Source organism: Lonchura striata, chromosome 7 (genome assembly GCF_050655825.1).
Source record: "Lonchura striata isolate lonStrDom1 chromosome 7, ASM5065582v1, whole genome shotgun sequence".
In the NCBI taxonomy this organism is placed as follows: domain Eukaryota; kingdom Metazoa; phylum Chordata; class Aves; order Passeriformes; family Estrildidae; genus Lonchura; species Lonchura striata.
This window is the reverse complement of record NC_140709.1, coordinates 2,467,288-2,488,100: the sequence shown is the minus strand read 5'-3', so window position 1 is coordinate 2,488,100 and position 20,813 is coordinate 2,467,288. Positions and strand designations below refer to the sequence as shown.

At 44.8% G+C, this 20,813-nt stretch overlaps 2 protein-coding genes across 4 annotated transcripts in view; one reads left to right on the top strand and one right to left on the bottom strand.

Moving 5' to 3' along the window:
• Position 1: 1 nt before the first annotated feature.
• ORC4 (origin recognition complex subunit 4) lies at positions 2-12,759 on the bottom strand. Of its 2 annotated transcripts, none has more exons than XM_021541487.3 (14): positions 12,395-12,759; positions 11,349-11,420; positions 10,548-10,624; positions 9,041-9,131; positions 7,715-7,790; positions 7,289-7,374; positions 6,027-6,075; positions 5,386-5,537; positions 3,906-4,079; positions 3,447-3,533; positions 1,775-1,883; positions 1,050-1,145; positions 902-969; positions 2-754 (listed from the first exon to the last, which is right to left on the bottom strand). In XM_021541487.3, the coding sequence occupies exons 2-14, from the start codon at positions 11,418-11,420 to the stop codon at positions 566-568; spliced, it is 1,326 nt and encodes a 441-aa protein (XP_021397162.1). In that variant the 5' UTR covers positions 12,395-12,759; the 3' UTR covers positions 2-565. The 2 variants fall into 2 exon arrangements, with proteins under 2 accessions (XP_021397162.1, XP_077641020.1); XM_077784894.2 differs by having other exon boundaries at positions 12,556-12,759.
• A 449-nt stretch (positions 12,760-13,208) lies between these two features.
• Positions 13,209-20,813, top strand: part of MBD5 (methyl-CpG binding domain protein 5) — a 121,162-nt gene continuing 113,557 nt past the window's right edge. For both annotated transcript variants that reach the window (XM_085584089.1, XM_085584088.1), the window contains exon 1: positions 13,209-13,477. The gene's annotated coding sequence lies outside the window, so the exon portion shown is untranslated. The remainder of the gene's footprint in view (positions 13,478-20,813) is intronic.

Here is a 20,813-nt window from a genome sequence, read left to right as displayed (position 1 = left end):
CTTGCAAATGCTTCCTCGAAAACTTTATTTTAAAGTAAACATGTGGGGCTGGGCCTACAGCAGCTCTTGAGCCAAACTCTTGAGCTTTGCTCCAAAACATTGTGTATGGAAAGATGTTACCTTGTACTTGGCACAAAATAGCCCTTGTGGCTGAAGCCTGTTGGGTGAAATATCTAATGGAGTAAATTCAGTTGTGATTAAAGATTTAATTGGGTAAATTTGCTGTCAAGTCAGATTTGAGATGGAAAAGTGCAGTGTGGTTGTGACCTGATGGGGTTCTAGAAGGGAGACAGGAGGGCAGCATGGCCTGAGCCAGGATCCAGAGCCCTCAGCCACAGGGAGAAACTCCAGAGCTTGGATTTGTCCAGGTGGGAACTGAGTGTGAGAACAGGAGTTGGCACTGAGCTGAGCTAAAGCACCTGGGCGTGTGAGTGAGGCACAGTCCTGAAAGGGAACAGCAGCATCATTCTGCCCAGAAAACCCCAAACGGATCAGCACAGAAAGTACCTTCCTGGGGTAAACATTCCCTGTGGTGGAGCTCGCAGCATTCCAACAGGGATGGAGCTCAGAGCCAGCTGAGGGAGGAGGCTGCCCACTGCTTGACATCGGTGGGGCAGTTGGGGTACACCTGCAGGGCCTCCATGATCTGGCTGCTGTCCAGCAGCAGCTTCATCAGCAGATACTCGCGCTGCGCCCGCACCGACGGCCGCTCCAGCGGCTTCACCAGCTCCAGCTGCAGCAGGTGCTCAAAGGCCTGGGGAGGCAAAGGGGCAGTGCAAGGGAACATTCCTCCCCAAACACCCACTCCCTTCTAGGGCTGAGTCTGACCACCCTGGTCTGTGCTCTGGAACTAAAACCAAAGTATTTTACAACTCAAAAAGAAAAAGCGTTTCAGGCTCACCTTCATGACAACTGGCTTCTCAAAGTTGTACATCGAATGTGCCTTCCTCTGGATGAACTTCTGGAATTCTGCAGCAGTAAGAGAAGAAAAGGGCACTTAGAAGGAAGGCTGTGGTGTGGGGTTTGTGAAGCTCAGGCATTGCTCTCACCATTGTAAACCATCTGGAAGTTGAATGGTTCTCCATCGTAGACCTCATTCAGGTGTTTCATGGCTATGATGAGGCAGATTTCCAGCACAGACAAACCTGCAGGGAAAGACAAGAATCCCGGGTGTTTCCTTTGCACACATCACAAACACAGGCACTTCACTGTTTATTCCTCTGTCTTTACATGCTCTGTGCCTCACGCATTGGTGTTCTGTATCTTTATTATGTAAAGAAATCCCAGAATCTGAAGTCTTGCAGAATTCACAGCATCACCGGGCTGGAAGAGACCTTCAGGGTCATCGAGTTCAGTCCCAACACCTCACCCAGACCCTGGCACCCGGTGCCACATCCAGGCTTTGTTAAACACATCCAGGGATGGGGACTCCACCACCTCCCCGGGCAGCCATTCCAGAACTTTATCACTCTTTCCATGAAAAACTTTTTCCTGATATCCAGCCTCTATTTCCCTTGGTGCAGCTTGAGAACATCTGTTTGCTGTGTATTTGAAGCAGAAATGTTCAGGATTGGGCTGTTCCCACCAAAAAGAACTGGAAGTATCCAAGTTGGCACTGTCGGACCCACGGGCAGGTGTGACTCAGAGCAGGCTCCATGGGCAATGCCACAGGGAGCACTCCCTGCACATCATCTCTTCCAGCTGGACAATTCCAGGGAGGGACTTGACACCTCCCCTGCTTCCAGAAGAGTCGTGGGAAGGAGCTGGGCTTTACCATGGACAATGTTGGCCTTGGAGTCGGTGCTGTGCTGCCTGCTGGCCTCCTGCAGGTCTGCAGCCGTGAGCAGGGGGTGGTGCACGGTCACTGCGCTGCCAGCCAGCATCTGCAACACACACACAGCTCACCCCACTCCTCTGGAATGGACACGGCTCCCTGAGGAGCCCTGCAACAGCCATGGACAAACCCCCCACACAGCAGCTTCACACGGAAAACCTTGCAAAGAGCTGGCACTTCAATGTCATCCTGCCAGGAAGGTTTTCCAGGCTTAAAACCTTAAAGCCTCCTGATTCCAGGAGATGAATCCTCATGAACCTGTTTGTATCCCTGGCAATGGATGAGCACCTCGGAGGCTGCTGCAGGAATGACTTAGAGCTGTTCTGCACCTGCTCTTGTACCCAGGGACACCTTCCACTGTCCCAGGCCCCGTCCAGCCTGCCCTTGGGCACTGCCAGCGATCCAGGACAGCCACAGCTGCTCTGGGCACCCTGTGCCAGCCTCTTCCCACCCTCCCAGCCAGGAATTCCCAATTCCCAACATCCCATCCATCCCTGCCCCCTGGCAGTGGGAGCCGTTCCCTGTGTCCTGTCCCTCCATCGCTTGTCCCAGTCCCTCTCCAGCTCTCCTAGAGCCCCTTCAGGCCTTGCAAGGACTCTAAGATCTCCCCAGAATCTTCTCTTCTCCTCACTTTGTCCAGGAGCTCCTCACTCATCCCTCCAAATCTGTTTTATGTGCTTTTATTGGGAAGTTGACTTCAGAACAAAAGGTCTCTTTGGAAAGGAAGAACTCGGCACATGCTGCAGAGAACAATGGGAAAGCTGAGCTACAGCTCTTTCCTGCTCTCAGGGAGGCTCTTGGCTGCCATCAGCTCCTTTGCTGGCCTCCAGTACAGCCACAGGGACAGACTTGGGAATTCCCTGCTCTAGGAATAATCTGCAATCCTGTAACCACCTCCAGTGCCCAGAGCACCACCAAGGAGGGCTCTGCTCTGGCGCTCAGGGTGGCTCTGAGCACTGCAGGAGGAGCTGGGAGCACTGCAGCCAGCCCAGCCCAGCCCAGAGCAGGTCACACATCTGGGTTGGCACAACAGCCCAGGGCAGGGACAGCCGGGGGGCTTTTCACACTGACACAAGCACAGGGATAGTTTAGGATAGTTAAATAACTGTTATTTATCCTCTGTAAAAGTGTCAGTGCATCTATATGAGCTGTGTTCAAAAGCAGAATTAGGGAGGCAGCTTAAATTTAAAAAAGAGCCTCCAAGAGAGCTGCAGCTCCTGTGTGGCGATGGAAGTTCAAGCAGAAAAAACAGGTTTCAGTATGGGGTGTCAGGATTCACCAGGAACCAAAATGAATCTCAGAAAGGAAAAAGTAGTTTCGAAGGGTTTCACCTCCAGTTTTGATTTAGAAATGGAAAAGCTTGGAGAAAGTGGAATAGCAAAAGCTCAGCCCCATCTGAATTGAACAGCCCATGCTCACAGGTAACTGCTGCAGAACTGGAGTTACCCCACTCACTGACACAGCACAGGCTGACCCAGCCTGCAAGGAGCCAGCACTGGCTGAAGTTTAATTAAATTCTGTTCAGGCAAAGCTCAGCTAAATGGGCTCAAAACCACGAGAGCTGCTCATGAGTTACTGCAAGGAGGTGCTTCACAGATACCCAAATACACACCAGGAGCAGATGCAGCGAGCGCAGGTCTTTGGTGTGGTGGAAGAGGTTCTGCAGCACATTCTGCACGGTTTTATCCTCTGAGAGATGCTGCAAGACACAAGAAAGTGATATTTTAACCATCTCATACTCACTTTTAATCATTTCATACTCACCTGGAAAAATAACAGGTAAATATATTTTTTAAGAGCTCGGCTTACACCTGACAATACAATTTTCATGTCCAACCTCAACTTACTGGTATTTCCTGTGACAATTTTACCTCCAGACTTCAATGAGCAAAGATTCTCTATAATAATTTAATTTATTCCATATCACACTCAGCCAGTGAAAGGAAATGCCAATCTTAGGAAAAAGCTTTACACTTTTACTGGTAAAGGATATGTGTATACAGTAAACCAGCTTTACACTGCTCTCACTTTAGAATTTTTACTAGAATCAAGTATAAAATGCTTTAAATACCTGAACATTATTATTCCATTTTTGTGCAAAAGATTCATCAGGAAATTCATCAGGAAGAGAAAGCTGTTTCTTAAATATCTTAATGTATTGTTTAAAATCAAAGGAATTCATCAAATATATCTGTCTGTGGGAGAACCTTGACTTTACTCTCTTCTCCAGGAGCTCCAGGATATCCTTGATGGGAAAAAAAAAAAAAAAAGGAAAAACAGTAATTAAAAAAGCAGATGAATTTGGTGTTTTCTTTGCTACAGCACAGACAAATCACTGAAGTGAGCTGAAAAAAGAAAGAATTATTGCATTCTCAGGCTTAAAATGTTGCAGCATAAGTTAAATGTTGTAACAAGCCCTTTGCTGATGATTTTAATTGATGTGCCTTGCAATGGCACCAAGCATCCCAGCCCACGTGGTGCTCCACGTCACACAGGATCATTTGTTGCTAGGAAACCCAGCAAAATGTCTCCATAGATTATGGAAATATTTCAGCTACTTAAGGCTGAATCAAACCTTGCAGCCTGGCAGGGCTCTGGACAAGCAGCTGACAGGACACGTGCTTTCTGTCAGCCTGAGAGAATACAGCTTAAAAATCCCCAAAAATACTTAAAAGCCAAAAAAAAACCCTCAGAAACAATGACCAAAACAAAACCCCTCACTTTGGAGACACATCCTGAATTACATTCCAAAAAGCTTCTAAATAATGGGTGAGAAGCACACCAGACTCAGGACAGTGATGACGCAAAAGAAAAGATTGTAATTTATTAAATCAACAATTAACTTTTCTATTAACTTCCAGAAATTTTCCCAGCTAATCCCAGTCAAACCCAGAATCAGGCTTTGATAAGAGATTTTAATTCTTCTTCCTGTCACAACCCAACTATCTCCAGCACCATTGTGAAAACAGGAACATTTTTATCAAGTTTCCAGTGTTCCCCAGGAATTACTTCACAGTGTACACACAACCTGGCCACAAAACATAATGCCATTGTAAAATCACAGCAAATGGAACAGGGATCCTGAACTCATTTTCTAGCAAAAATGAATTCTTGCTAGAAAAAGGGATCCTGAACTCAGAATTCTCTTCTTTTTTAAGAAACCAGCCTACTGAAGTGGTTTCCTAAAAAAAAAAAAAAAAGATATTTAAACACAGTTACTACAATTCTGTCCTTGCCAACTGCCAACCAAGACATTCAGGAGACCCTCCAAAGAGTGAGCCATGGTCTAACAGTCTAATATTGAATGTGTGTTCTTAGAAATGTTGGTTTGCTCCTTTAGCAGCAAGCCTGAAGGCTTTGGGCATCTTCAATTTGCTGTCAGCACAGTTTTGTTTTTTTTTAACATCCGCTTTCCCAGTTCAAAAGTTAGAAAAAATGAATAGTTGAAAAAAGTCCCTTAGGAAATTAAGGTTCCAGGGAAGGAGAAGTCATTCCAACCAAGATAAAAGTCACTTTAAAACAGCTAAAAACCTGGAAATGCCATTTCTTACCTGCCTGCAGGTGAGCCCAATAACTGTCACTGGGGTCTGGGCAGACTGGGAGATGTCAAAGAGGTTGTACAGCAGGGTCTGATTCTTGTGGTGGACAAACAAATCAAATTCATCCAGGACAAACAAAATCGGGCAGCTGCTGGTTCGGTCTCCTGAGAGAAATGTGGAGAGTTAGCAGGGCAACTTCAGCATTAGACTTCCATTGCTACAGCCTTCTTCAATAATGGGGTTTAAAAATGCACAGATTTTCTTTCAGCTTTTCACTAAGCCCTCCTTTCTCTACAGGTCCAACAGGAAAAAGGAAAATACATGGAAAAATTGGGAAGGCTTTGTAGTATTCTGCCAAACATCATTTCTGGCTGCAAAGAAGACAGACTTGGCCAATTTTATTTTAAAAACAACATTTTTAATAGATTCTAGCTGGATAAAAGGATCTGTCCTTCACAGCTAACATCATGTGCAAGCCTTAAAAGTTACAACAGGTGTATATACTATAATCAGAGAGTAATCAGTATTAATTATTTTGTAACCATGACACCTTCTTGGGCTAAGCTTCTTCATTCCACCTGTAAAATAGAATAAAAACTCCACTTTCCAGTCAAGTGACCCAGAGCTTCAGACCAGAGGTTTTTAGTGTTTACCTTTCCTCAGAGCTTCAAGAAGGAAGGCCAGGTTCTCAGCAAAACTGCCCTAGACAGAGAATAAAGAAGTTTCAGGATAGATTTGCAGTGTCATTCTCAGAATTGTCTAATTACAGCAAATTCAGTCATGCACTGGAGGCCAGCTCCTTCCAAAAGTCTGCTTTCAAAAATGTCCAATGGTACTTGATGCTGTATAATCATAAACTCCTCAGGACAAGAACAATGATGGATAACTCTACATTCATCCACTTTTTTCCCAGTCTGAAATCCCCAAACTGCCTCAGACAGGCAAAAACCAGTGATCAGGAGAACGCCTGCAATCAGCTAAACTCACAGGCAGCTCCAGCCCTCCTGAAATAGCTGTTGCATCCTCATTTTCCAGGCACACACATGAAAAAGTGCCACCTAAATGCTCCACTGAGAGGGAGCGGGGTGCAGGGCTTAACTGGCAACTTTATTGAACAGGTGGAAGCATCAAACACTTCTGAAAAAATCACTGAGTGACTGTGCCCATCCCGGTCCAGTTACACAATTCTCCCACCCTGCAGCACTCCAGCTGTGAGATGAGAAATAATGAACTGACGACCACAAGCCCTATCAAAGAGGGCAGAAAAGACAATTTAAGCTCTGGATGTGAGTTATAGACAATGAGGGAAATTCATTTTCAAGCACTTTGGTCATGCTCTTCAGGACTGCCTTCAGAACTAATGTAAATCAGTTTATTTGTGGGAAAAGACAAATAGCAGCAAATAGTTTAATTGAAATTCCATGGAAAATGAGAGCTCTAGGAAGACTGGATAGACTTCCTTTTTGGATAGACCAAAAAAGGTTGATAATATATTAAAGATGCTGCTTTTTGATTTGTCAACTTGCTAATTCTTTGTTTTGAAATGTTAAAAACAACATTTCCAAAGTCCCCATGCCTCTGAACAAGTTTCTTTGGAATAAGTTTGGAATATTTTGGAATACTATTAATAATAAATACTTAAGGAATATTATTAATACTTAATACTTTGCAATAACTTTGGAATACTTAAGTTTGTTTTTTCTAAGGCTTATTAAAACAGATTTCCCTTTTTCCCTCCTGTAAAGGCACAAGTTGATGTATTTTTAAAAAATAATAAGGATGCATCAGCACTGCTCAATCAGCAAAGGGAACCCCAGCCCCTGTGTGGAGCCCATGCAGTTCCTGCAAGCTCCATCCCACAAAGCCCAGGAAAGTGTCCAGGAAAGGTTCTAGAGGGGTGAGTGAAGTTACTCACAAAAACTTTGTCCCCAACCACATTTTCCAGCTGCAGCTGTCTGGTGATCTCCTTCAGGGCCACTTTATCATTTGTCTGCAGAAGGCCTGAAAGAAAAGGATTCCTCATGAAGAACTGGCAGTTGTCCCTCACTCCCACCAGAAACGTAACCAGCAGCTCTCTCCCTTCCCAGCCTTACAGAGCTTTTTGCCTTTTTAATATCAGACTGAGCAGGAGCTCTGTACATGACAAGTGACTTAATTCTGTCACTGAGCACAGAAGTTCCCTCCATATAAAGAAATACAAAGAGAGGCACTTTGGAGCTCACAGACAAACATGTCTGTAATTTAGGCTGGACTAAATTGCTGAAAGCAAAAATTTCACTCAGTACATACAAAATACAGAACTGAGTATAACAGAACCCTGGATCAATGATGTTTTACTTGCCATTCAGATGGACTTCCAACAGGTTCTCTCTCACTTGTTTCATTTCCCTCAGGTCTTTTAAGACATGATTTAATAACTAGGAAAGAAAAAAATACAGAATTTCTGTGAGAAGATTAATTTTTTAACAGCAAGGAAAGTGCAGTTACAGATATTAAAAGATAGGAAAGTGTGTGAGGTTTCGTTAGGGAACATGTTTCAGACTAAAACACTAAAATGACAACTTTGCATTCACTAGCATGACTCTGGCAGCTACATTTGTTCATTCTGATGAACTGGGAGGGAAGGGAAAACAACTCTGGAATTTCAGTCACTTATTTTTTGGGGTAATATTGGTGGGTTTTGCCTTAATCAAAAAGCTTTATGAATTTGAGATGTGAGAGAATTTGACTCGAGTTGGTGCCATATTCAGCTTCATGGCTTCTTTGGATGCTGTAGAAAGAAACTCTCTGCTTTAAATCTTAAAAGAAACTCTACTTATCCTTTTCTTCTGCAAGACAAAATTAAAACTGCACATGATTACACCAACTGCTGCTTATAAAAATCCCAAATTTGCTGTCCATCAAGAACTTGTTATGAGTAAAAACTTGTATTAAAGTATCTGTAAGAAGTGGAAATGTTAAATTTAAAAATTAAAAATTTACTATTTGCTTTGGCTTCTTCAGAGAAGGATTTGAACCTCCCATCTATGTGCAGGTATAAATATATACACACATTATTTTTTTTACTCCAGCATCTTTCACTTGATACATAAACAAGAAATAATTCATTCTGCACAGGTGATTTTGCTAACTTATATTCTGTCTGAAAGGACCACAGATTTTCATCATTTAATGTAAACATTAAAGACTTGAGTGTTTCAATAATGTTGAAGTATTAAACACTTAAGTTAGAGGTCATCCTCTCATGTGCCTCAGCTAAGGGGAATTCCTTTAAAACACAAAACCTACACTTATAAACTATAACCACCAAACAATATTCTGCTCCATGGCAAGTAACAATATTCCTGACCATTCCCTGCATGCACACAGCTCTGGAGAAGCCCACTCATCAGGCTACTCCTTTTAGAGCTTTTGGATTATCTTTAGGCCTAAAACCAGGTTAATTAAAGAGTAATCAGAGCACAGCTTTAATTGCAAAACAAGTGATAGGAACAGATTTCTCCATGCTGTTCCTGAACAGAATTTCCACAGAAAGTCCTGGAATGCTTTGAATTTCTATGCAAACCATTAGCAATTCTCTGTGAAACCAGGCAGAGCTGAAAACGGAGCTGCAAAGGCTCCCAGGACCTCAGTGAGGCTCTGCTGGAGCTCCAGGAGCTGCTCCTACCGCAGTTTTCCCGGATCCCCGGGGGCCGATGATGAGGGCGGAATTGCTCTCCCCGTGCACCGTGGTTCTCTTCAGCACCTCCAGCAAATGTCTGTGGTGAAAACAGAAACAGGCGGAAATCCTCAAAGCTGACAACATCCCCCAAACCCAGGGAAAATTCAAAGAATAAAACTCGATCCACTTCGGCTTGCTGCGAGAGCCAACACCCAGGGCATGCAAAATGTAATACAATCAAGTACAAAGGGCTCAGTGATCAGAGCTCTTAAAATATTTTAAAATATTAAAGCATGAAAAAGTTGGGAGTATCACTAATTCATAAAGTTCTGCAATTCTCTGCCATGAAAGGACAGACCTCAAGAATGATTTCTTTCTCTAAGAAATAGATTGCTTTCTGTGCTACCACTGTTCCTCACCAGCTCTAAATTACCTGCAGATAGACTCATCACCTCAAAGCACATTTAAAGTGCTTACAGCAGCCTCTGACACCTGCAATTCCCAAATGCTTACACATCAATAATGTGCTTTTGGAAATGTGGGATACTGACTTCTGCAGGGCTGAGGGAGTCCTCATGGAGCAGCTGCAGCCAACACGTGTGGCTTTGGTCACTGCTTGAGAGCCAGGCCCAGCCAAGAGCCCTGACACATCTTGGGAAGGAAAAATCAGAGCTGTGTTTTCCCTCCAGGATAATGCACTACCAGTGGCACATTGAGTAGGACACAGCCTGTAAATTGCTTTTCAGAATTCCAGTATAAACAGGGGAGGCTTGTTTTGTAAAACTGACATAACAGAACTACATTTCCTCACAACAGCAATAAAATGCCTATGTGAGCTCTGCATGTACTGTTTTAATAAATGTTTTTGTCCCTCTTGTAATGAAAACTTGTGCTCACATCAGGTGATTCCACTTATATAAAGTCAGTCTTGGAAAAATTAGTTTTTTAAATACAACTGCAGAATTTGACCTGCATCTGTCCCAGTACTGATTATTTTACAGTGTTATTGTCCCACTTAAATCACTTCTTCCTAACCCTAAATTCCCCATCTGGATGGCTCCAGAAGTAAGTTTAAATATTGGTCTCTACTTCAACAAACACGATGTTGGCACAGAAATTTTAGGATTTACTTCTAGCACATTTCACCAACAAACAGGAGAAAATCTGAAGTAGAAATAAAGTATCACAGCAAGAGAATGTAACTTCTTGCTCTGCCAGGCCATTACACAAAGTCTTAGAACTGGCACTGAAAGTATCAAAAAGAAAAGTGCTTCATGAATGAGAGATGCGAAACAAGGACAAGAAATCCAAAACTCAGAGCCTGACAAAACCAGCAGGCAACAGTTGTATAAAAACTACACAATCTGAGGCAAATAACTTTTGGAAGCACTGGGTTGGAAGTGAACCTATATAACTTAGTAAAACAGAGAGGCAGAAAGTTCTGACTTCAGCAAACTATTTTACCACTGCAGTTAAATTAGAAATCACTGAATCCTAGAGCCTGCTCACTCACCTGTACTGCTGCTCCATCCCAAACAGTTTTCCAGCAGCACAGTGGTGACAGAATCTTTCACGTAAGATTTTTTGCACCTAGGGATGTAACACAGCGCAGGAAAAATGTCTGGGGCTCCAAACACCAGAATTTACCAATCATGTAACTCCAGCAATAAAATAACAGCAAATTAGGTGCTTTTGTGGTGTTAGAAAATATTCTATAATACATACATTTTTACTGTTACCAAGGATAGAATGGTCTTGAAAGTAAGAATAAAGTTGCAGGAGGCAGAGTATTGTATAAATATTATATAAGGGAGAAAAAGCAATTAGAAGATATTAAAACATATAGGAAATCACTGATCCAGGGGTAATTCCTTGCAAGATGCATTACAGTTTTTAACCAGCAACTTTGAGAAAACAGGAGAATAAAGGTTAAAAAAACCAAAACAAATTAAAAACTGATTTGGCAGCTGCTGTTCTGTTGCTAAAAATGTCACCTGGGTTCTGACTCACCCTACAAACTGGAAGATAAGAAAACCTAAATGGTCAAAAATAGATTTAGGCAAATCTGTTGCCACAAAGAGTTGCAGAAGTACAAGAACATCCTTTAAGTTTTTTACTGCATTATAACAGTAACACTTGAAGCAATCAACAGGTGGGAAGCTGAAACACAGGGACAAAAGCTATTTAGTGCCCTAACAATTGTATCTGCCAGGCTTTATAACTGGCCTAGGAAAAAAGATAAATTATATCAATGGCACAGGGTGGAAAAGGTCCAGAATGTGAAAAGAAAGTAATGAATAAAGGTGTTACTGACCTGGGAAATGTTCTCAGCACTTTCTGCACTGCTCTCCTTCAACTTTCGCTTGTTTGTTGCAGAATGTTTCATCTTTGGAGAAGAGAAAATAAGCATTTCATTAATTAAGCATTTCCAAACAATCCCAGTCCGAAACTGTACTTAGATGTCGATCATTTTTAAGTACTGTAATGAACATCTGTTCTTAACTAATAAAGATGCAACAGTCCATCTCCCTAGTGAAAAACAGCTGAAAAACACTGAAATAATTTTAAATTTATTCCTGATAAACCTATGTTGACACACATCTCCTAAACAGCACTGGCTTTAGGATGCTTTAGGCAGTTTAAAATAATGTCCTTATGTTTCTGCAGCTGGAACAAGCTACAAGCACACGGGAACACATCAAGACAAACAGTTAAGTTTTTACAGGAATAACTGGTCATCCTTGTTTATAACATTAACCACAGCATCTCTCTGGACAAGCTGGCTCTGAAGGGGTCCTAAGGGGATTGGGGGGGTCTCTAAAGAGATTTGGGTAGATTCAGAGGGGGTCAGGGGGGAAAACTTTAGGGATTGGGGGTCCTTGAGGGGGATCATGATGGGATTGAGAAGTTTGAGAGGGTTCTGAGGGGGATTCAAGAGGGCCTGAGGGAGGCTCTAAGGGGGATTTGGAGAGGAATTACAGGTCTTGAGGGGGACTTAGAAGTGGTCCTGGGAAGGGTTTAGGGGTGGTCCTGAGGGATTTGGAGTGAGGAATTTATGGGGGCTAGGAGGGTCTGGGAATGCTCTGGAAAGGAATGGGGATGGGGGCGAGAGTGTCCATGAGGGAGCTGGGGAAGGGCTGTGGGAATGGGGAAGGTGGGAGGTCTGATTTTTCGGGGCTGGGAGAGTCCGTGACGACCCTGATGAGGGAATGGAGATACCTCAAAGAGCTTGGGAGGGTCCATGAGAGGCTGTGGGGGCGCTGAGGGCGGGTTTTGGGAGGACCCTGAGGAAATGGGGGGAGGCCCTACAGGGCTTGGAGGGTCCTGGGGTGCTGTCCTGGGGTGCTGTCCTGGCCTCACCTGTCCTCCCCTCACGGCGTGTCCCGCCTCTCCTCCATCACCCGAGGGCGGCCACCACCGCTCGCACGCTCCCCTCAGCCCTCACCGGGCAGCCAAGACCTCCCCCCGCCCCAGCAGCCATTCATCCCCCTCAGAAACCGCTCCCGCAGCTCCCTCCTCACAGGCTGTAACCGCGGCTCCCTCAGAGACGCCGGAGCCCGAGCGGATGAAGGGCGGGCGGTGGGGCGCATCCTCCGCTGCTCGGGCACGTCCCGCCCGGCTGAGGCGGAGGCTGAGGCGGTGGCTGAGTTTGAGGCGGAGGCCGGCTCTCCCTCACCTGCCCGCGCTGCCCTCACGGCGCTTTCCCGCCTCTCCCCCCCCCCCCCACCTGAGGGCGGGGCCCGCCGCGCACGCGCGCTCCCACCGGCCCGCGCGCGCGCCGCCCCCCTGACGTCACCGCGCGCTGCCCGCTGCCCTCCCTTTCCCTTTCCCCCTTCCCCTCCCCTCCGCTCCGCTCCCGTCACTTCCTCCCCGTCCATTTCCATCCCCCCTCATCCACTTCCTTCCTCCCCATCCCGGATCCGTTTCCGGGAGCGGCGCGCGCGGCGCTGTGGGAAGTCGTCGTCCCCCCCCCCCTCACCCCCCACCCCCCCGTTTCCCCCCCCCTTTCCTCCCCGCGGCCTCCCGAGCTCCCCCGGGGCGCATGCGCGGTGGCGGCCGCCGCTGCTGCCTGCCCTCCTCTTCCTCCTCCTCCTCCTCCTTCTCCTCCTCCTCCTCCTCCTCCTCCTTCCCGACAGCGGCGGCGGCGATGAGGAGGAGCGCGGGGGGGGGCGGCGGCGGGACGGCCGGTTGTTCGCGCCGCTGAAGGGACGCGAAGCAAGCAGCGCCGCGCCGAGGCGGGGGCGGGGGGCCCCGAGTCGCTGCCCCCGCCGCAGCCCCGCCGGGGAGTTTCTTCCACATCCCCCCTCAAACACACACCGAGACCGCCCCCCCACCCCCGTCCCTTGGGGGCGGCCCCGCGGAGCGCCGCTCCCTCCTCCTCCTCCCCCTTTATTACCCTTTGTGTGCGTCTCCGCCTTCCTCCCCGCGCCCGGGGGCCCTGAGGTGAGTGCGGGGGGAGCGGCGGGGCGGGGGGGGCTGTTTGTTTACCCCGCGGTTACCCCCCGTTTGCCCCGGGGGGCACCGCCTGTCACCCGGGGCCCCTTCCCGGCGCCCCCCGCCCCAGCTTTGTTGTCGGGGGATGCTCCGGGGATGCTCCTTGGGCCCCTCCGGAGCGGCACGGGAAGGGGGGTGATGGTGGCGGGGGCGCCGGGCAAAGTTCGGGGTGGCGCGGTGGGTGCTGAGCCCCGGCCGAGTCCCGAAAGTCTTGTTTTCCTGGGATAACACCCAGCCCCGGCGTTGCCCCCCCCCAGGTTCCAGGCCGTTGTTTGACTTATTGTTTGAGTTATTAAACCCCTGCGGTGGTGAAGGTACAAAGACCACTTGTACAAAGACCCTTTCCCGAGCTCAACTTCCAGGGATAGGCAGTCCAGGAGCTGGACTTGGTGTTTGCAGGGTTGGGATGTGGTTTGGTAGCAGCCCCTGGTTATCGGTGGTGCCCGGCTATATTTGGTCAATGGTTTGTTGGGATATAGATGTCGGGATGTGTTTTTCCATGGCTTTCTGCTGGGAAGGCCAAGCGTCTCCATCCCCGCTCACGGTGTTGGTCAGGTGCTGCTGGTGGACTGACCTGACCATGTTTTCTGCTGGTTCGAGGGAAACTTGCGTGTTCCAACGTCTGAAATGGGTTAAAATGCAATGGCTTGAAATGTCAAACTAAATTCTGGGCTCGAGGAAATGTTGGGAGAAGCCTTCTAGATGTTTGCAAGGATCCAGAAGTAAGAGTTGGGGCATTAACACCGAGTTGAAATGAGAAAGTACCCTACACAAGGAGGATGTTTATATTGAAATTGCTGTTGTCTGCTTATTTCTGGGGCTTAATTATGTCCTCTGTAATTTCCAAAAGACGGTTGGAGTGCTTTGGTTTATTTTAGGCTTATTATTTTTGGTTTATTAAGTGCTGAGTGCAGAACCACGGAGTAGGCCATGAGTGTGTGCTCCAGAGGGGCATCCCAGTTTAAATGGTGGTCAGCAGAGAATGTGTGTCACTGTGCCCCATGCTGAAGGATGCCCACAAGAAAGAGCTCCCCTGACATGCTGGGCTGTCTCCCATTTCTAATTTCTACCCACGTGTCTGGCGTGAAGCAGCAGTTTTGGGGTCGGGCTGGGAAGGGTTTGTGGGAGCTGTAATTTGATGGGGTGTAAGGAACAGGAGAAGACCAGAGCTGGATTGATACTGGACAATGTTGTGATGGAGAATTGGAGGCAGCAGCCATAACTGTAGTTCTTTCTGATAGTTTGCTGTTAGTTTTATTTTTGCTTGTAATAACTTTGGGTTTAAACGTGTGGGGGAAAAATCTCAACAGTGACAATCCCCAAAATCAGCAGATCTGTGTATAAACACCCATGATTTAAACATGTGATTTGCCTTTTAGTTTACTACAGGTAGGAGTTGGACAGCAAAAGCCTGTCCAAGAGCGAAGGACATAATTTCATGGTTTTATTTCATGACAGTGCTGCTTTTCTCAGCCGGAGATCCCATTGATCTGCTTTCCTCTGTACATGGAAGCCTATAGTGGCTGCAGGATTACATTCCCCGTGTATGTAGAGCTGCAGCTCTGCTCCCAACTTCCACATCCTACAGTGATGTGATACAGTAATTATTACAAGGATTTAACCATCTCCTTGTGTTTTGGCCTTTAAAGTACCTATGGTTTGGTTTAATATGGCTATACAGTAAAATTGAACAGGATTCTGAAGCTGGGCAGAATAATTCAGGGATTTTTCTTGCTTTAAATCCTAGAGATAAAATTACTGATGGACCTTCATTTCCATAGGCCTGCAGTCCTGCAGCCACGTCTGTGCTGGAGAGAGAGCTGTGGGATTGGGGTGGGAAGGGCCCTCTGAAGGAAGCACTGCTGGGACTGGGATTCTGGGTGGCAATTCCTGCATTTCTGCAGGCTTAGCACAAAGGGGTCTCAGGCGAATTTGGGGCTTCTGGCTGCTGTCACAGCCTTCCAAGAACCGAAGGAATTGAATGTTTCAACCTGTTCTAGGAAAGATTGTGCATTATCGACAGCTGTAACTAAAAGGCAACACAGTTTCCTTTTATTTGGGGTTCCTAAGCACCTTTTTGCTACTGATATCAAGATATTTACAGGTGATGATTGCTTTTAGGAAAACTTGTTGCAGATTTTCCAGATCTTTATCTTTGGGGACAAAATTAATAATTATTTTGCTGTATTCTGGGTCAGTGGCTCTAAGGGCAGATAGCTTGGAATTAGCAAGGACCTGCCATGGCTGTGCTGAGCATAAAGATGCTGTTTAGGCCTGACTTTAATAATGTTTCTGTGGAGTTTGCTGCTGTGCCTTCCTTCCTTTGTGGACACACGAGTTGGTCTCTGTTTGGATTAGGGAGGCGGATGTTTGAGGAGAATCTTTATGATGCAATACCTTCAATAATTGAACTTTTCTTGTACAACTTGGAGTCATTTCATTCTTGGGCTGTGGAGGGATCAGTGTTTCTCCTTGTTCAAAAGCACTGGAGATCCTGGCATCAGTCACAGGCCTCTCCAAGGTGGAATGCCTTGGGATTCAGCTGGGTTATTTCATTCACTTTCTCAGTGGATTTATTTTTTTTTCCCCCCTACTATTTCTCATGGTTATTCCTTCTTTGTGGAAGCTCAGTGGCTGGAATACAGTCTGTAGGTCCACCATGAGTTTATGGATCAGCAGCCAGTGGTCCCTGTGGAAAGCAGCAGGCCAGGTGGGAGCCCTCCGTGCCCATCTGGAGGACACTAATGTCCCAGTGTCTCTCTATGGGCTTAAGAGGCCACGTACACAAAGCAGTTCAATCTCATCTGTTCATGGCCAGGGACACAAATTTTTGAAAGTGGCTGAGCTTCCTTTGCAAAAATCCTGTCAAAACTTTGGGAAAGTGGGGAATTCTGTTTGTTCTTTCAGGCTTGTTGGGTTGTCTCAGGGTTTAGGTTTGTTTGGTTGTCCCTGTGTTGGTTCTTGTTCGGTCCCAGTGGAAATCAGAATTACCATTGCTTTCAAAAATAAAAAGATACAGGATACATTTATTTCCTTTTTAATGCTCTTATGCCATTAAGGACCTGCTTATTCTTTTAAAGGGTTACTTGAACGTTGGAAACCACAGGCTCTCATTGGCTTTTCCTTGTTTTTATTTTTGGAACTATTAGGTGGAATAATACTGCTCAATCAGTTTCAAATGGGCCTGCACAGGAACCAAGGCTGGTGTTAGGGGTGAAATTTTGGAAGAGCATTGGAAAGAGCTTTCAGGATGCTTTAATCTTTCTTTGCCTATCTGGAGCTAAACAAAGAAGGAATAAAACAAAAAGCAGCAGTTAAGAAATTGAGAAGTGCTGACTTCTCTTGAATTTCAAGTTCTTTATTATAGCAATTCCTATTTTCTAGATGAATTGTCTAGAAGGGAGTTCAGACTTGGTGCTATTTTAAAATTTGTCCAAATCATTTGGACTACAATGTTAAAAAGTGTATGAGTACACACGCAAATGGGTTTATCTGCATACGCAAATACACATATATACAAATATATAAATGAGCGTCTACAAGAAGCAGTAAAAACCATCTGATTTTTAACTTTCCAGTGCTGCTTTAAGCTCCTTGTGGCTCCCAGGATCTGCATTGTGCCCCTCAGCTCCAGGCTGGCAGCAGGAATCAGCGAGAGCCCTGCCATGGCTATTCATAGAGCTCTGTGAAATGAGTTGGTCATCTGGGTTTATCTGCAGCCTGACAGGTGTTCCCAGCCCCAAAATCTCCATTGCCTCCCATCCTTCCCATGGGAATGACTGAGGAACAAATCCTGCAGTGGGTTTAGTTGTTGGTTCTTTAGGCAGGAGCTGGAGATGCCCAAGATACATTTCTTGTTTGTTTGAAGTTTGGTTTTTTGGGTTTTTTTCTGAAATATTCTGTTTCAGGAGCTTTAAATGTGCTTAAAAATGAAGTGGTAAAATGCTTGAAAATTCTTTTTTATGTTTCTAAGCAAACCTTTATTCTTTCTTTTATTACTCTGGTTAAATTCAATGCGCTGTTTATTTTATATATTTTTATTTTCCAGAAAATGTTTTAAAGTAAGCGAGCAGTATTTAAAAAATTCTCATCCTGCCACAATATCTGATAACCAAAACTCATAGAAGCAATATATTAATTCATTACTTTGCTATGAGGTTAAATTGAAGCTTGGGCTAAAAAAATATACATATTGTCATAATTTTTGCTTAGTCTACATTTTCAGTGGCATTAAATGCAGAATTATTTTGGTGTCTGAGTAATCTGAAATGTAAATAGCATCTGAAATATGAGGGCCCTTCATTTGCAGCATCAGTGGCGTGGCCTCGCTCAGGAAAATTCCCAAGTGAGGGAAGCAGAACAGTTGTCAATTGTTTGCACAACAAATCCTGCTGGATCAAATGCTGATATTCCCAACGTTTGGATCAAGGAAGGCACGAGATAATGTTGCCTTGTACCCCACTGCCAAAGGAAACAAACCCAGCCTAAGTTAGGAGAAAATTTGGCCAGCTACAACCTGGGCCTACATATCAGAAATCCAGATAGTCAGAATTTTCCATTCATGCTGCCTGATGGTTGTAAAACCATCATGGAAATTCAATTTCACTTGGCCAGTTTTAGACTTGGGTTTTAAGCTCTGGTAGATCATTGCCATCATTTTATTTAGGATTATCTGTTGTGACAAGTTAAAGGTTTGGTCAAAATCCGTTAAATGTTTGGGTTTGGCTTCATCCCTGAAGCTTTTACATGTCTACCTCATGTATATTTATATTTATTTATACTTATATATATATGTACATAGGTGACTAGGCCCACCAGAATGAGCACAAATTTCATATGTTTTGGTAAGACTGATGCTGTAGCTTCAGTCTAACCAAAACACCAGAAATAATGAAAATAATAAACATAGCCTTATATTTTTTGTTGTGTTTGTCCCTAATGTATTTAATTGAATTTTTTTTTTTTTTTACTTTTAAGACTGATGCAATGAAGCTTTATGCATCTATTTAATTTTTTTAACATAAGCACACTGTCAATTTAAGGAGATAAATTTTATTGATTTTAACTGTGTGTAGAAGAGAAGCATAAGAAAAAAAATTATGCTGTATCCTCTCATCCAAACTCTAAATAAGAATAATTTTTTAGTATCTGCTATTTTTGGAAGAAAACACTGCAAAAGTGAACAAATGAGATCATTGATTCAAGAAACAAAGTAGTTAGGAATCTGTAGTGAGCTGGTTTTTTAGAACAGAACTTCCTTTTGTCTTTTAGGGGCTTGGGGGCAGGAGAGGGATAACGTTGTTCCCTCGTAATCTTTATGGGGAAGAAGCTTGGATCAGATTTCAGAGGTGGATGTGTTGGTGATGCAATGTGGTGTTGTCTTGTTGTTCCTGTGCCTGCCTGGAATGGCAAATATTGTAAAGTTTTCTGGTTTTTCAGTTGTTTCTGGAAGGCCCATCCCATGTTTCTCAAGGAGTAGATCCCTTTGAAAGCAGTGATTTTGCTCAGAAAATATGAATTTTCCCCATTTATCCTATGCTAGGAAAGGTTTGGTTTTTGGAGGTGCTGTTTAAAATGACTTTAAAATGACTCCCAGGGGATTGCTGGGTTTGGGAGCCCAGGGGAAGGGTTTGTTTGTGCTGATGGCCTTGGAGCCCCTGGTTGTGGCAGGCAAACCTCAGTGGGAGCTGAACCTTCTCTGGCCCCAGACCAGCCTGGAGCTGCAGCAAGGAGCACAGCCAAGCAGTGGCCTGTGCCTCCCTCCAGAAATTCCTCTCACTGCTTCCTTGCACTGGGAAACTCTGGGATCTGTGCTTGGGATTGTGGCTCTTCAAGGTTTGCAGTGGAAGTTTTGTCCTGAATAAGGGCTAAGTGTCAGAGCAGGTATCAAAATCCCTCTGGCACAACCCTTGTGTTGTCCAGACTCAGAGCACTGTTGGCTTTTTCCTAAGATCATTTAAACACTGAGAGCTGGGACATCCCACCAGCTCAGGGTAGCCAGAATGGACAATAAAATGAACCAAAACCCAAACCCAAAAATTCCATGTAATACTTGAAACTTGGGAATGATGTTTGAATTTAAGGACCATGTCCTTGAAAATCTGTGAGTTGTTGGAGCCTTTTAAAACACACGTGGCTCCCCTTGAAGTTGCCTGGGTGTTATTAAGTAATAAAGCAGGGCTGTGTCTGTGGGCCAGCTGAAGCAAACCATATCTGGGCTGGAGGCTATTGGTTCCTCACCTCTGTTTTAAAATTAGTCCAAATCATTTGCAGCGTGATTCATTTCTAAAAATGACTTGTCCATCTGTGCAGGGTGCCCTGGCTGGAGCGTTGCAGTGCTGCTGGGGCTTTGCTGGAAGTTGTGTTACTCTCAGGACATCATGGAGCTGTTGTATCCCACTTTTCTTTGATAAATATGGTAATTCAGGCATTAAGCTGGGTATTAAAAACTGTGGTGTGGGTGATTTTAATGTTTGGAAATAGCTATCGAATGTTTCTACTATTGAGACTCTCCTAGTAAAAATGTAGATATGAAATCTTCAAAGGAAAAAAAATAAATATAGTAATAATGTCTATTCTGTTTTCACTGCTGAAATATTTATCGACTTCTTAGGTGCTGGATCAAGCCCTAAATCTGAATTTTTATGAGTTGTAACTTCACAAAGGTCTTGGGGAACAAAACTTGTAACAAAGTCATGCTCCCCCCAAAGTTGGGCAGCTCCTTGATCAGCTGCCCTGTGGCTTCCTGGGGATCACCTTCCACCTGGAGCTTCCTTCCCAGAACTCTGGGGGTTCCTGGGCTTCTCCCCGTGCTGCTTTCCCTGCAAACTTCACAGCTGTGGATCAGTTCTTCAGCATCTCCTGGAACTCAGGTCCTTTGATGGAAGAGTCCTGCTAAGCATCTGCAGGCACATGGGGAGGTAGCATTTAGGAGTTTGTCCCTGGAACTTAAAAATAAACAGAAAAACAAGACAATAGTTTTAATTTTCATTTTTATTTTAAAGGAACATACATGCCAGTAAAAGTATTGCCATGTGTAAGAGCAGCATCATTTTTCTCTAAGTAATAATTATCAGACTAATAAGTCTGCTTTATCAGAGAAGGAATATAGAAACTTTGGAGAGCCTGTTGTTACAATTTTTTTTAATTTTCAAAGAATCAAAAAGAATTGATCAACTTTTTTCCAAGTATTGATCTATGCTAAATAAAACTAAGTTTAACTTTATTCAGTTTTTTTTTTTTTGATGTTACAGGTTTGATACAACAGCCTGAGACACACTTATTC